At 50.5% G+C, this 13,447-nt stretch overlaps 1 protein-coding gene across 13 annotated transcripts in view; it reads right to left on the bottom strand.

Annotated features, from left to right (window-relative positions):
* The window catches only part of PTPRT (protein tyrosine phosphatase receptor type T), a 966,224-nt gene that overhangs the window by 106,061 nt on the left and 846,716 nt on the right, over positions 1–13,447 (bottom strand). For all 13 annotated transcript variants that reach the window (XM_066387766.1, XM_066387770.1, XM_066387767.1 and 10 more), the window contains one exon: positions 6,599–6,747. In XM_066387766.1, the coding sequence (XP_066243863.1) occupies positions 6,599–6,747 (149 nt within the window). The remainder of the gene's footprint in view (positions 1–6,598; positions 6,748–13,447) is intronic.

Below are 13,447 nucleotides of genomic sequence, written 5' to 3'. Positions count from 1 at the left end.
GGCGAGGTGTCAGGCTTCAGGGTTCACCGTTCTCAGCAGTGGCAAATATCCCCTGAGGCTGCCCACGCCGCCTCCCAGTGGTCACATGGGAGGTACAAAGTCAGGGGAAAGGGTCGCGTGGCTCTTCTAGCAGGCTGCGGAAAACTGCTCCTGGCTGGACCACCTGTCTGCCCCGCCAGGCTGCGAGCTCTCTGCGGACAGAGGCTGTTCCACACTCACCTCCCTCACTACCAATCCAGGGCTTCGTTCCAGCTCAGGAATGCCCAAGGATGGGACCATCAGTCTCCAGTCCCAGCTTCTAGGAAGTGTCAGGCTCTGAAGTAGACAGAGGAGCCGAGATGAGGCACTTGTCCAGCCAGGCTATTGCCTCGAGCTCCCTTCTCGCCTTCCCCAGCTTTGCGGTGGAGAGAAAGCTAAAGGTTCGAGGAAAGACGAAAGCACTTGGTCTGGAACCTGCTCTGGGATCCAGACCTCACTCTCTCTTCACCACGTGAGTTAACGAAGATCTTTCACTGTCTCTGAGCACCACCTGTCTCAACCGCCAGTGGGTTTCATAAGACACAGACCCACTGTCCAGGGTCACTGTGAAAATGGACTAAGATGGCACATTGGACCATGCTTCTCACAGAGCCTGGCACCTCGTGAGAACCTGAACAGCTCCACACCCGTGCCTGGCTCCTGGCCTCCCTGCAGGGCACAGCTATAGCAGCAGCATCTGCCCAGGTGTTTGCAAAGCTGCTGACCATCAAGGGGAGAGGCGGACCTAGGCGCTCTCTCAGTCTCAGCAGCCTCCCTCGGGGACATCGGGGAGTGGTGGGATGCCACCGAGGGTCGGTCCGGGAGAAGACACGTGGGGTCTCGAATCGGAGGACCCTAACTCACTCCCATCGCTACTCGTCATGAGTGTGCTACCATAGGCTTATTTACTTCAGTTCCCTGAAACGAAGTTTCCACACTTACAAAATGGGAATCATATTTAATGCATGGGGTTTCCAGAAGGCTTAAGAGTGAGATTTATATAAAGCATACGACCTAGCACATAGTCGGTGCCAACAAAAGTTATGTTCCTCATCGGGCTTTTGCTACTAGGAAGCTCAGAGCTACACTGGAATTTAAAAATTACCAGCCTGCACCTTGAGATTACTTTTTAACATACAATAATTCCGTTTTACTATAACCTGACCTTGACCTTCTTGCATTCGCTTCCATTTTCCTGCTGCTGATTATTCACTTCTCTTACAGCTGTGTTATCGCGGGTACTTGCAGTGGATATTTTCCCGTATTCTTTGCAGAGCTGAGGGGACAGAACCTAACCGACATCAGAAAAGATGGATTCTTACTGCAACTGCGCAGATGCCTGTGTGATCTGGGGCACGGGGGAGGGGGTGTCTCTCTGAGCCTCAGTTTCCTCATCTGTAAAGTGAGGGTAAGAATAAACCTACTAGCTAGCTCACGGTGCAAGAACAGGTTCTAGGGCTCCGGTGTTTTGCAAAAGGCCTTTTGTCAACTACAAAAAAATGATTTGAAGAAACATTTGTTATTTGTGCAAAGATGCCCCATTTTATTCATTTTTGTAATTATCCCCTTTCCCAAAGTGTGCCCGAGACTCCTGGCACAGGGACAGGCGTATATCAAGGGCTGGGAAAATGGCTGCTGAGTTCTCCCTCTGGGGCCTCAACTATGCGGCTTCCTTACTCAGCAGAGCACTTGATGGCCCAGCGTCTGACGCTGGTTAGAGATGGATGCCTTCACTCCCAGACACAGACACAGTCCACAGAACGGAAGGAGAAAAGTGACACGGAGCTAACTAACGGTCCCCAGTGGGCAAGCGAGCCCGTCAAACGCCTTTATGGGAAGGGCCGACAACCAAAGCCCATGTCATCGGAATTCAGCCGGGACTGGTTTTGAAGCATTCTGACTTGGACTGAAAATGAACAAGGAGAAGAGGACACCATGAATAAAAGATACAAAGATGAAGAGTTATGCACAGATATAGGAAGAAAGCGCTAGAAGAAAGACCTAGCAAATGATCTGAGTGAGTGAAAGTTCTCAGAAAAAAATAATAATAATAATAATTATAACAACCAGGCACACAGGGCAGTAAGATCAAAACCAGATTACTTGATGAAACTCAGCATTTCTTTAAACTGAAAACAATGCACATTGTTTGTCCTTGAGATGGGACATGCGCTCTTCCCCCCCCCCCCAAGAATGTCAAAGCAACGGCCCATACACCACAACGCCTCATCCCCCTCGCCGCCGGTTCACTGTTCCTGATGCAAAACCGAGAGGTTTGATGGGAAGCATGTTACAGAACTTAGCCCAGCAGTGACCTGGACTAGAGGACCCTGGAAAATAGAAGCAGTGCGGGGGAAACGCAGACTTGGAACCAGGCGAGGGCGCCCCTGTTCAGGAAGGAAGTAACTGCTCAGGGCGTGCTCTTCTCTGACCTTTTCCAACGAGACATCTCTTCCTCTGCTCTGCCTCTCCCACTGCTTCCTCCACGTTTGCAAATAATCTCGAAGCCTCCTCGAGGCACTGATGCAAGAACCAGACAGTCACTTCCCTAATGCCTCAAAATTAGATTCAATTTTACATACATCAGGGTGATTTCAGAAGCAATTTCTGCATCTCCAGGGTACGTATTACTTACATTTCTTTCTTCTCCCTTAAATCTTATTCTGGTGGTTCCACAAGGGCATTTTAAAAGCTACCTGATGCATTCCAGGGCATTTAGAAGAGTCCCAGAGAACATTTGTGGTGGTAGCCTGCAGATACTAGACTCATCGATGGAATCCTAAAATGCCAATTGATTCAAACAAAGGCAGAATGTCTTAATAATCTAGTATAATGCCAATTCAAACTTGTTTTCTTTCTTTTTAAAAACGCAATATCGGCCCTGGCCGGTTGGCTCAGCGGTAGAGCATCGGCCCGATGTGTGGAGGTCCCAGGTTCGATTCCCAGCCAGGGCACACAGGAGAAGCGCCCACCTGCTTCTCTACCTTTCCCCCTCTTCTTTCTCTCTATCTCTCTCTTCCCCTCCCACAGCCAAGGCTCCATTGGAACAAAGTTGGCCCGGGCACTGAGAATGGCTCCATGGCCTCTGCCTCAGGTGCTAGAATGGCTCCAGTTGCAACTGGAGCAATGCCCCAGATGGGCAGACCATCGCCCCCTGCTGGGCATGCCAGGTGGATCCTGGTTGGGCATATGAGAGAGTCTGTCTCTCTGCCTCCCTGCTTCTCACTTCAGAAAAATACAAAAAAGAAAAAAAAAGCAATATCATTAAAATGAATACCTATATATGTCAGTGTGTGTGTGTGTACATGTAAACACACATGTACCATGTATGCCAACCATTTGGAAATACTGTATCTGTTTTAAAATACTTTAAAACATCTAATTCGACTCTCCAGTATGCTCCCTGTTCCACTCTGGCTGGTGATCTAGCTCAGTCTCAGGTGCTTTCTTCCTACAGATCGGTGCTAGCCCACGGGGAACACGGTAGCAATGTTTCCCCTGGGAATCTCAGAAATCGGTGTCATCCAGATCTCTATTTCAGATCAGAAAGTTTAAGATCACGTACCTACAACTTTGGGGTCACAAGGATCGTCATGCATCTTGGACCGTAATCTTTTTGACACTCAGAGTCCTCCAAGGACATTCTGACAAATGGAAAAAAAATGTGCCCAAGAGACTGGCCTGCTCAGGAAAGGTTTTGGGTGAATGGGCAGCATTCGTCAGTCTGTCCCGTCGGCTAGACCTGCCCCTGGGCCAGCAGCAGGAGACTCAGTGACCAGTTCCTACAGCCAGAGGCTGGAGGGCTCGGGAAGGACTCCCCAAGACCATTTCCTTGCCACCCCTTTCCCGCCTCTGCTGGCCTATGTCAATATCCCCTCCTCCTGGTCCCCAGGGCAAGTATGAAGCCCAGCAGTTCACCATGCTTGAGAATGGAGAAAGGTCTGGCGCGGGCTTCACAGACAGGAAACCTGCTCAGCACGCTGAGAAAAACGGGAGTTAGATATTTGCTCGCTGAGACCATTAACATGTGCCATTAGACTCTGTCTTTGAAAGCCCTTCTCAACCACGAGAAGTACTCAGATTTAGTGTTGTCAGTCATGGGCCAAGTGGCAGTGTGGGTCCTTGGACAGGATGCAAAGGGAAGCACTCCCATCCCTTCATGTTTTTTTTTTTTGCCATCATGTTTCACATGGATGTGATCCCGATGAAAAAATTCAGATAAATCTGGACTGTGGGACACTCTATGGGACAACTGGTCTACACTTGAAAAAAAAAATTTCAGCCCCGGCCGGTTGGCTCAGCGGTAGAGCGTCGGCCTGGTGTGCAGGAGTCCTGGGTTCGATTCCTGGCCAGGGCACACAGGAGAGGCACCCATTTGCTTCTCCACCCCTCCCCTTCCTCTCTGTCTCTCTCTTCCCCTCCCGCAGCCAAGGCTCCATTGGAGCAAAGATGGCCTGGGCGCTGGGGATGGCTCTGTGGCCTCTGCCCCAGGCGCTAGAATGGCTCTGGACGCAACAGAGTGATGCCCCAGAGGGGCAGAGCATTGCCCCCTGGTGGGCATGCTGGGTGGATCCTGGTCGGGCACATGCGGGAGTCTGTCTGACTGCCTCCCAGTTTCCAGCTTCGGAAAAATGAAAAAAAAAAAAAAAAAAAAAAAGAAAAAGAAAAAAAAATGTCAGCATCCTAAAAGATAAAGCGGGGGGGGGGGGGGGGTTATTCTAGAAGGAAGGGAACGGAGAGACAGGGTGACCAAATGCAACGTGAGCACCTCTGCTGGATCCTGGATTAAAATAATAATAATAATAATAATGATGATAATAATAATTAATAATAATAATAAAGTACACTTTAGGGCCATTGAGGAAATTCACTACTGGCTGGTACATGAGATGTTGAAATAAGGTTCCATTCTTGGGTAAGATAAGTTTGTGGGTATGTCGAAGAGCTGTCCTAGTTCTTAGAAAACACATACTGGATTTTCCAGAGGCAGAGTGGCATGTGGTCCACATCTTATTTCTAAATGAGTGTGTGTATGTGTGTGTGTGTGTATATATATATATACACACACACACATACACACACGAGAGAGAGAGAGAGAGAGAGAGTGAGAGAGAAGGGGAGAGCACAAATATCGCAAACGTGAGCCATTGGCGAAGCCAGATAAAAGCTATGAGAGTAGTCCTTTTACTGTTTCCCCCCTCAACTTTTTTTTATAGGGTTAAAACAAAGCTCTCTCTTCTAAGGCAGCACATCACTATTTGAAAAAGCTATTTCCCTCCTTGAAGTTCAGCGTTCTTACCAGGGCGCCTGTAAGAACCCCGTGTGGCTTGTACAGAACCCACACGTGTGCCCCCGTACTCCACACCGCCTCCTAACCCGCCTCCCCTCCCTCCCCTCCTCCTCAGGGGGCTTCGGCTCAGTGGGGGAGCCGTGGGGCTGAGTTATGGCACCTTGAGAACTGCCTCGGATGGGTTGGTTCTGTCTTGCCTGGAAGGTGCAGAACAATGGATCCCAGCTACCGTCAGACCCTGGGAAGGTCAGGAAAATACGCTGAGCCTTGGGTCCCTTGTCTACGAAAGGGGAACGCCAACCTGGCTGGGGTGAGGAGGAGGGTGCTCAACAAACGTCTGCTTCTCTCCTTCCTGCACCTCCTCATAGATCCCATCATCCCAAACTGACCACATCCAAAGCGATTTTTTTTACCAAATACGGTTTCTTCCCTTTGCCATTGGCACGGTGGGTGGAGGCCACCTGTCCATGCTCACTTCCTTTAGCCTTCCTGCATTCCCCAGTGTGGGGCAGAGGCCGGGGAACCAGCATTTCCATGAAACCCAGGGAACAAACTGGCCCGCAGAGATATAAGAAGCAAAGCCAGCTCTCTTGGGTCTGGTCACCAGGGAACTTTAGGTCCCCAGTTGGGAGGTTGTCCTTTGGAAGACAGTCAACCCTGACATCTTAGTCATTTCTGTTGGCTCGGGGTCCTGGATTCATGGCGAGAGGGCTCAAGAGCTCTTGCCCAAATGCCACTTGGTGCCCTGGCTGCAGCTTGGGGCTGGCCAAGGTTTGGGAGGCAAGGTCTGAATATGGTACTCCTCGGCCCTGGGGCTTGAGAGAAGTCACTTCTCTGTGCCTCAGTGTCCTAAGCATTCAAAACAGAGGCATAATAACCCGTGACTCACCTACCGTGCACGGTTTATGTGAAACGCTATATTGAAAACGACAATTCAATATGGCATGTTTTTCTCAAGTGCATAACCATGTCCATGTCCCCCCTCCTCCTTTTTTTTTTTTTTTTTTTTTTTTTACTATTATTCATTTTAACTGGTCTCTATTTATATCCCCAAGTCTTTCACATAGTTGCCCCCACTTTCAGGCAGATTCTGAAATTCTCCTTTTCACCTCGGGAAGGGTGGCCCCAACGTTCTGCCAGTGACAACGTTCATCCTGGACCATCCCAGGGAAGCATCCCGACCCGAAGTCCTACAGCCCCCCCCCCGCCCGCTGGGAGGGGTCCTCGGCAGAGGTGCCAGGGTCAAGCCGGACCACGGACGCTGCCTTCCCCTCGGCTGGCTCTACTTACTGAATCCGTTAACGTCCTGGGAGCTGGATGAGAAGCCTTCATCGTTGCGGCCGGAGCTGAGCTTGGCGCTGGGTTTGTCGGCCGAGGCCACAGGCCCCATCTCCCTCTGGGCTCCGCTCTGCGTCTCCTTCTGCTTCTTGGCCAGCTTCCTTTGGGACATGTGCAAGGGGAAGAACCACAGTCAGACAGTGCCAGCTGCACGGAAGCATTCAGAGAACTGGCCTGCTCTCCTCCCCCATCCGCCACCCTCAGCCCCACACCTGGGCGAGCCTCCAGATACAGGGTCCGGGTGGGCCCCCCAATGTCAAGGTGGGATAAAACTAAACCCTCCTAAAACCATTAGTGGGCCCTGGCTGGTTGACTCAGCGGTAGAGCGTCGGCCTGGCGTGCGGGGGACCCGGGTTCGATTCCCGGCCAGGGCACATAGGAGAGGCGCCCATTTGCTTCTCCACCCCCACCCCCTCCTTCCTCTCTGTCTCTCTCTTCCCCTCCCGCAGCCAAGGCTCCATTGGAGCAAAGATGGCCCGGGCGCTGGGGATGGCTCCTTGGCCTCTGCCCCAGGCACTAGAGTGGCTCTGGTCGCGGCAGAGCGACGCCCCGGAGGGGCAGAGCATCGCCCCCTGGTGGGCAGAGCATCGCCGCTGGTGGGCGTGCCAGGTGGATCCCGGTCGGGCGCATGCGGGAGTCTGTCTGACTGTCTCTCCCCATTTCCAGCTTCAGAAAAATACAAAAATACAAAAACAAAACAAAACAAAACAAAACAAAAAAACATTAGTGGCTTCCGTTCTCTCAGAAACAGGATAAGCATCCCCAGCTCTGGGTGTGCTCTGTAGATGAGCTTAGAACGGGAATTCAGTGAGACGTGTGTGCCACTTCCTTCACCCTGCGTCAGAGAGAGGGGGAGGCCAGCTTGATCTCCTGTTCCCACAGCTCTGAGTGAGGCTTAAGCGGAGTCTGGCTGTTCTCAGGGACTAAGCTCATGGAATCACCCAGAAAACAATCGTAGATCAAAGTAGGGGTTGGCGGTTGCCAGTGGGTGAGGGTGGAGGTTAGTTAGTCTTGTAGCTCCAAAGGAGAAAAGTGGAAGCTGAACTTGGGCGATAGCTTTCCCCATAGGAGGCTGTAATAATACTCGTTCAGAGCAGTGTTTTCAGACGCTGGTGTAAATTAGAATCGTTTAAAGGGCTGGACACACACACACAGGCCCAGACTTATGGAGGTAGGACAGTGCCTGGACCTCTGCATGGCCACCAAGCTCCCCAGGTGATTGTGACACTGTCCACCGAAGGTGAAAGCCATTGGTTCCGGCACCAGGCAGACTGAGGCTCATATCCTACGTCTACCACCTGCCAGCGGCGTGACCCAGGGCAAGTTCATTAACCCGCCGAAGTTCTGAACTCTTCCTCTGGATACTGTGGCGAATAACGGGGCCCCAACTCAGAGCGCTGTGCGAATGAAGAGGCATACGTGACACACACACGGAGCCGTGCTTAGCACATAGTGAATGCTCTACACGCGGCAGCTGCTATTCCTGTGTTTGTATCAGCACCACTGGACCAGCGACGTTGTCCCAGTGTCTGAATCCACCTCCAGCAGCCACGCTGTGAAATCCCTGGGTTATATCAAGGGATATATCAAAGTCTCCATCCATATAGACACTTTGATACTTCACCAGGGAGCTAAAAGGTTGATTGAAATGTTCTTTCTCTATATGGATTTGAAATCTACTTCCCTTAATTTTAACTGATTTGTCTTAGGTCTATCATGAGAGAGAGAGAGAGAAATATGACTAACCTCTCTTGCCTTTCACACTTCTTCAAATATTTCTAAAGGACAACACAGTCCCTCTGAGTATTCCCGACATTTATGCATCTAAATCTAAATATAATGATTATGTTCCTGGGATATGCGAGGCTATGGGTTACACATTGCGTATCTTGAGGCCAAATTCTTCCAGGTTTCCTTCTCCATTTTTCACAGAATTTGGTTTCAAATTCAGTCTTGGTCACGCCCATCTTACCACGAAAAGAACAGCCCTGGCCGGTTGGCTCAGTGGTAGAGCGTCGGCCTGGCGTGCAGGAGTCCCGGGTTCAAATCCTGGCCAGGGCACACAGGAGAGGCACCCATCTTCTTCTCCACCCCTTCCCCTCTCCTTCCTCTCTGTTTCTCTCTTCCCTCCTGCAGCCGAGGCTCCATTGGAGCAAAGTTGGCCTGGGCGCTGGGATGGCTCTGTGGCCTCTGCCTCAGGCACTAGAATGGCTCTGGTTGCAACAGAGCAACACCCCAGATGGGCAGAGCATCGCCCCCTGGTGGGCGTGCCGGGTGGATCCGGTCGGGCACATGTAGGAAATAATAATATAATAATAATAAATAATAATAATTCAGGGCCATGTAGGAAATAATTTTCCCGAGTTGGGCCCTCCTGCTTATGAAATAGGCTGTTTCAAGAGGTTATAATCTCCCTGTCAGAAGCAGTATAAAAGGAAAGGATCAAGCTGGACTTAGAAGTATTTTAGAGGAGTCTGTATAGGAACAGGTCTGGTTCGGCAGTATGAGAGTATGCTTCTGCGCATGGGTCCCTTGATCTAGGCGTGGCTTGCACGGGAGAGTGACCCATGACACGTGTACATGAGGGTAACCAGGAAGAGCTTATGCACAGAAGGACCACCAACAAAGGGGCGGAGGCTGCAGGAGAGCCCAAAGCGCAATACAGGGACAGGAGAGCTGCTGACCACGTGTCCGTCCAGATGGAAAGTAGAGGCAACAGGAGCCAAAGGGACAGAGTCGAGGAAGAGGAGGGGCCACCTGCACAGAACTGGCCTCCGCTCGAAGGGGCCATCGATCCTGGATGACGTCACAAGGAGCAAACTAGAGGCATACCTGCCCCGACCACCTCTTCCCTTCTCCCTCCGACCTCCAGCAGTAACTCTCATTAGCTGAACCCAACTGGAAGCCAGGGACACGGAGTCCGAGCAGATCTAGCTTTGAAAGTAGGGAGCCTGCTGAAGGAGCAGGGACAGGGAATCTGGAGCAGGAAGCCCCCACCAGGAAGAAAAGAAGAGATTTCACTGCCGCCTTTGGCCACAGTTTGAATGAATGCAAGTTCCTCGTCCCCGCCCCATTGGCCTGGGGAAAGCGGGGCGCCTGGGAACAGGAGCGCACCTTCTGGTTACAATGCTCTGACCCCAGGCATACTGTCCACGAGGGAAGCTGCTCCAGGCAGACGGGAAAACAGGTCATGAAGCACGCGACCAGTTGGGCCTTTTCTCACCATCCCCGATGGAGAAGGGGAATGCCAACGACAGGAAAATGAGTGATTCTGCTACTGATGACATTTCGGAGTTTTATTCTTCATTCATTATCAAAAAGGAATATGTTTAAAAATGTATATGTGACCTTCTTGATCATCGGTTTAAAAAGATAGACAGCAGATGCCTTGCCTCTGTGTGAGCTCTGCTCACACGGCCCCGGCAGGAAATAAAGGGAAATCATATAAGAGAGTAAACTTTAAAATATAAGTGAGAATGTATTGGAGTCTTTGATATTTCCTTGGGGGCGGGACTCCTAACCGATCTTATTCCATTCAGGGCGAAAGAATATGGAGAGGGTTGTCTTGGGCACAAATTACTACTTTCCGAAGAGATAATATTAACAATAATAAGAAAGGGCCTTGCTGCATCTATGAAAAACGGCATTCTTACAGAACTGTTTGGGTAGTTCTGAACACCGGGGTAATAACATGAAAAATTGAGCCTCTCCAAAGCATGTATTTAAAAATCGGACCACTGGCCTGACCAGGCAGTGGCGCAGTGGATAGAGCGTCGGACTGGGATGTGGAAGACCCAGGTTCGAGACCCCGAGGTTGCCAGCTTGAGCGTGGGCTCATCCAGTTTGAGCAAAGCTTACCAGCTTGGGCCCAAGGTCACTGGCTTGAACAAGGGGTTACTCGGTCTGCTGAAGGCCCACGGTCAAGGCACATATGAGAAAGCAATCAATGAACAACTAAGGTATTGCAATGCGCAACGAAAAACTAATGATTGATGCTTCTCATCTCTCCGTTCCTGTCTGTCTGTCCCTGTCTATCCCTCTCTCTGACTCTCTCTCTAAAAAAAAAAAAAAAAAAAAAAAAAAAAAGAAAGAAAAAGAAATAGAAATAAAAATCGGACAACTGAGTTGTAAAAACTGACATGTGACATCCCCAGGACTTAGCCCATGGCTGACACAACACATTCACAGTGATAACAATGCCATAGAATGATTTAAAAATGTATAGACAGGTGTTTCAGCAAAAGGTAAACACACGACGAAGTGGAAACGGAGGGACTACAGAAGGAAGTCAAACACAAAACCACAGTTTGGGGACCTAGCCTTATCAGAATTCAAAATTTAAGTAGTGAAAAATCTTCTCTACACTAAAGGAAAACTTAAATCCTCTCTTATTGCCATCGAGTTTAATTGATTTCCCCTCCCTTCTAAGAGAGGGGAAGATCCAACCCAGTGAGGAGGGCGCACAAGACCCTCGGACTGCGGCTCCAAGCGTCAGTTCAGCCTACCGTCCACACCGATCTCCTTTCCCCAGACACCGCCTACTCCTCCGCCTTCTGCAACCATTCCTCAAGCCGCTGTTTCGTTCATCCGTCCCCATTCTCCTCCACTGGCCACCTCCTCCCCTTCACCCTTCAAGGCTCAGTGGCATCCCAAGGTCACAGCTTCTTGACATTTCCCCTCTAAAACAGATCTGCGGTTTTCTCTGCTTGGTTGACTCATCCATTGAGCAACTATTTATGGAGCACCTACATGGGCCAACCTCTGCTAGATGGCAGAAGGTGACAGTGACAAATCGCTAGACATAACCTTGACCTTCCCAAGACCGCAGAGGCTAACGGCAAAGATGGGCCCTCAGCAGATAACACAGAACAAATATGAAATCACCGAGGTGTTAAGAGCCGAGGAGGAGAAACCCACGGAGCTATGAGAGACCGGATAGCTGGTGCGCGTCCTGTCAGGAGACCAACGAAGGCCTGGTTGCCATGTCACCATGTCAGCTAAGCACTTGACGGGTCCACACACGGCGGTTCGACTCTCCCGCCCACTAGGGCGAGAGCCTCTCGAATGAAGGGCTTTGGACTCCTGCACCAGCTCCTGTTTCTTGCAGAGAAGCCTGGCACACAGCTGGTGCTCAATAAATCTGTTGTGTAATTTTAAGATTTAAAACGCCACCAGGTGAAGTGCAGAAAGATTGCCGTCCGACTCTGCCTGCAAATTACAACCACTTACAACCAGATACACACGAGGAAACGGGACAAAAACCCTGGAGGAGGCTGCTTTGTGATCTAGGATATTTATACTTAGGAATATTTCTGGCTAACAACTTAGCTTTTTCCTTCCTGTGGTTGTCACAGAACTCTGGGGGATGCTTGAAGAAGTAATCGGATGTTCATAAGAGTCAGAGATTCTTTTCCCCCTCCCTCTCTCTCTCTATTTTTTTTTTTAAACCTTATAAAATAGTCACACGGTCCCTGGAATGGTTACATAACTCACGGAATCCTCAGATCCTTCAAGACGCAGTATTTGTGACTTTGCAAACTTGGCATTTCCTTTCTCTCTTTGTTCTGAGAGTCTTGCCAACTGAGTCACCCAGTTTCGCCAGCAGGGGGTACCAGAAGCTGGTAAAAAGAGAGCATGCACCTCCACGTTCCTCTGCTGGTGCCTCTCGGGAGCTGAAGAATGTTTGAAGACGTAGCGTTCTGAAGGTTACTGCTTCTGACAGGTGGGGGACAGGGTGGCGTGGCAGCGGCTCTGGACGTTCTAACAGATCACTCTGAGGTCTCTCCGACCTTTGCTGGTTAGCCGAGTGAGGGTCGGTGGCAGGGATATGTCCATGAGTCCTGTGGTCTATTCAGAGCCACCGCTCCTTATGAGGGACAGAGGCAGGTGGGATGGCTCAAGGGAGGGGGCTGCTGGGCTGGGGAGGGTGCTGACATCACGCTCGGAGAGGAGGGGCTGAAACAAACAGGCATGTTTCTCATGATGACGGACTATCCAGGAGTGCCCTCTTCACACATCTGGATTCTGGCTCTGTGAGGCTCCAGGGGGCAGAATCAGAACCAGCTTGGCTTGCTGAGAAGAAATTTCTAGCAAAGTAGAACTGTGTGGGTCTCTCTGGAAGCATCTAAAGCTTGAATTGTCCTTCCCATTTTTTTCCCCCTTGGGCAACCTTCTCTTCATCTTTGAAGGCTCAACTCAAATGCCCCCACTTCTTAGAAGTTCACTGTTCCCGTCCCAACATGACTAGTTTCTTCCACTTTGTGCATGAAGCCATTGGGCAGATATTTAATGAACGAGCATCTACTTTGTACTAGTGGCTGTTACGCAGAAGGTGACCATGATGCGAAAAGCCAGACATGACCCTGACCCTGTTTAGACTTTTGGAGATAACGACCTCCCTCTCGTTGGAGGAGTTCAAGTAGAGACAGACAGAGAGAGAGAGAGAGAGAGAGAGAGAGAGAGAGAGAGAGAGAGAGAAACCCCTTAGACAAGAGAAACTAGGAGATCCCAGTGACTCGATTCCGTAAAACTCTTGAATCTGTTCTGGACGAAGCACAGGAGGCCCCAGACCAGTGGGAGAAGAGTCTTGGGGTTCCACCATTGGTTCTTCCTCGGATGAGAAGAGCCATGAGGTCCCCTGGGGACCTGACCAGGCACCCTTTCCTGCCCCCACAGGGCCCTTCCCCTGATGCATTCTCCATTTGCATCTCTGGGCAGACTCTCCTAGGATAACACCAAGATCGGGACCCAGACAGCGTCCCCTGCCCACAGGAGGCAGACGATAAAATATCCAGTCGAGAC

This window comes from Saccopteryx leptura, chromosome 5, assembly GCF_036850995.1.
Source record: "Saccopteryx leptura isolate mSacLep1 chromosome 5, mSacLep1_pri_phased_curated, whole genome shotgun sequence".
Lineage (NCBI taxonomy): Eukaryota > Metazoa > Chordata > Mammalia > Chiroptera > Emballonuridae > Saccopteryx > Saccopteryx leptura.
The sequence above is the reverse complement of the archived record's forward strand: the minus strand, read 5'-3'. Positions and strand labels throughout refer to the sequence as shown.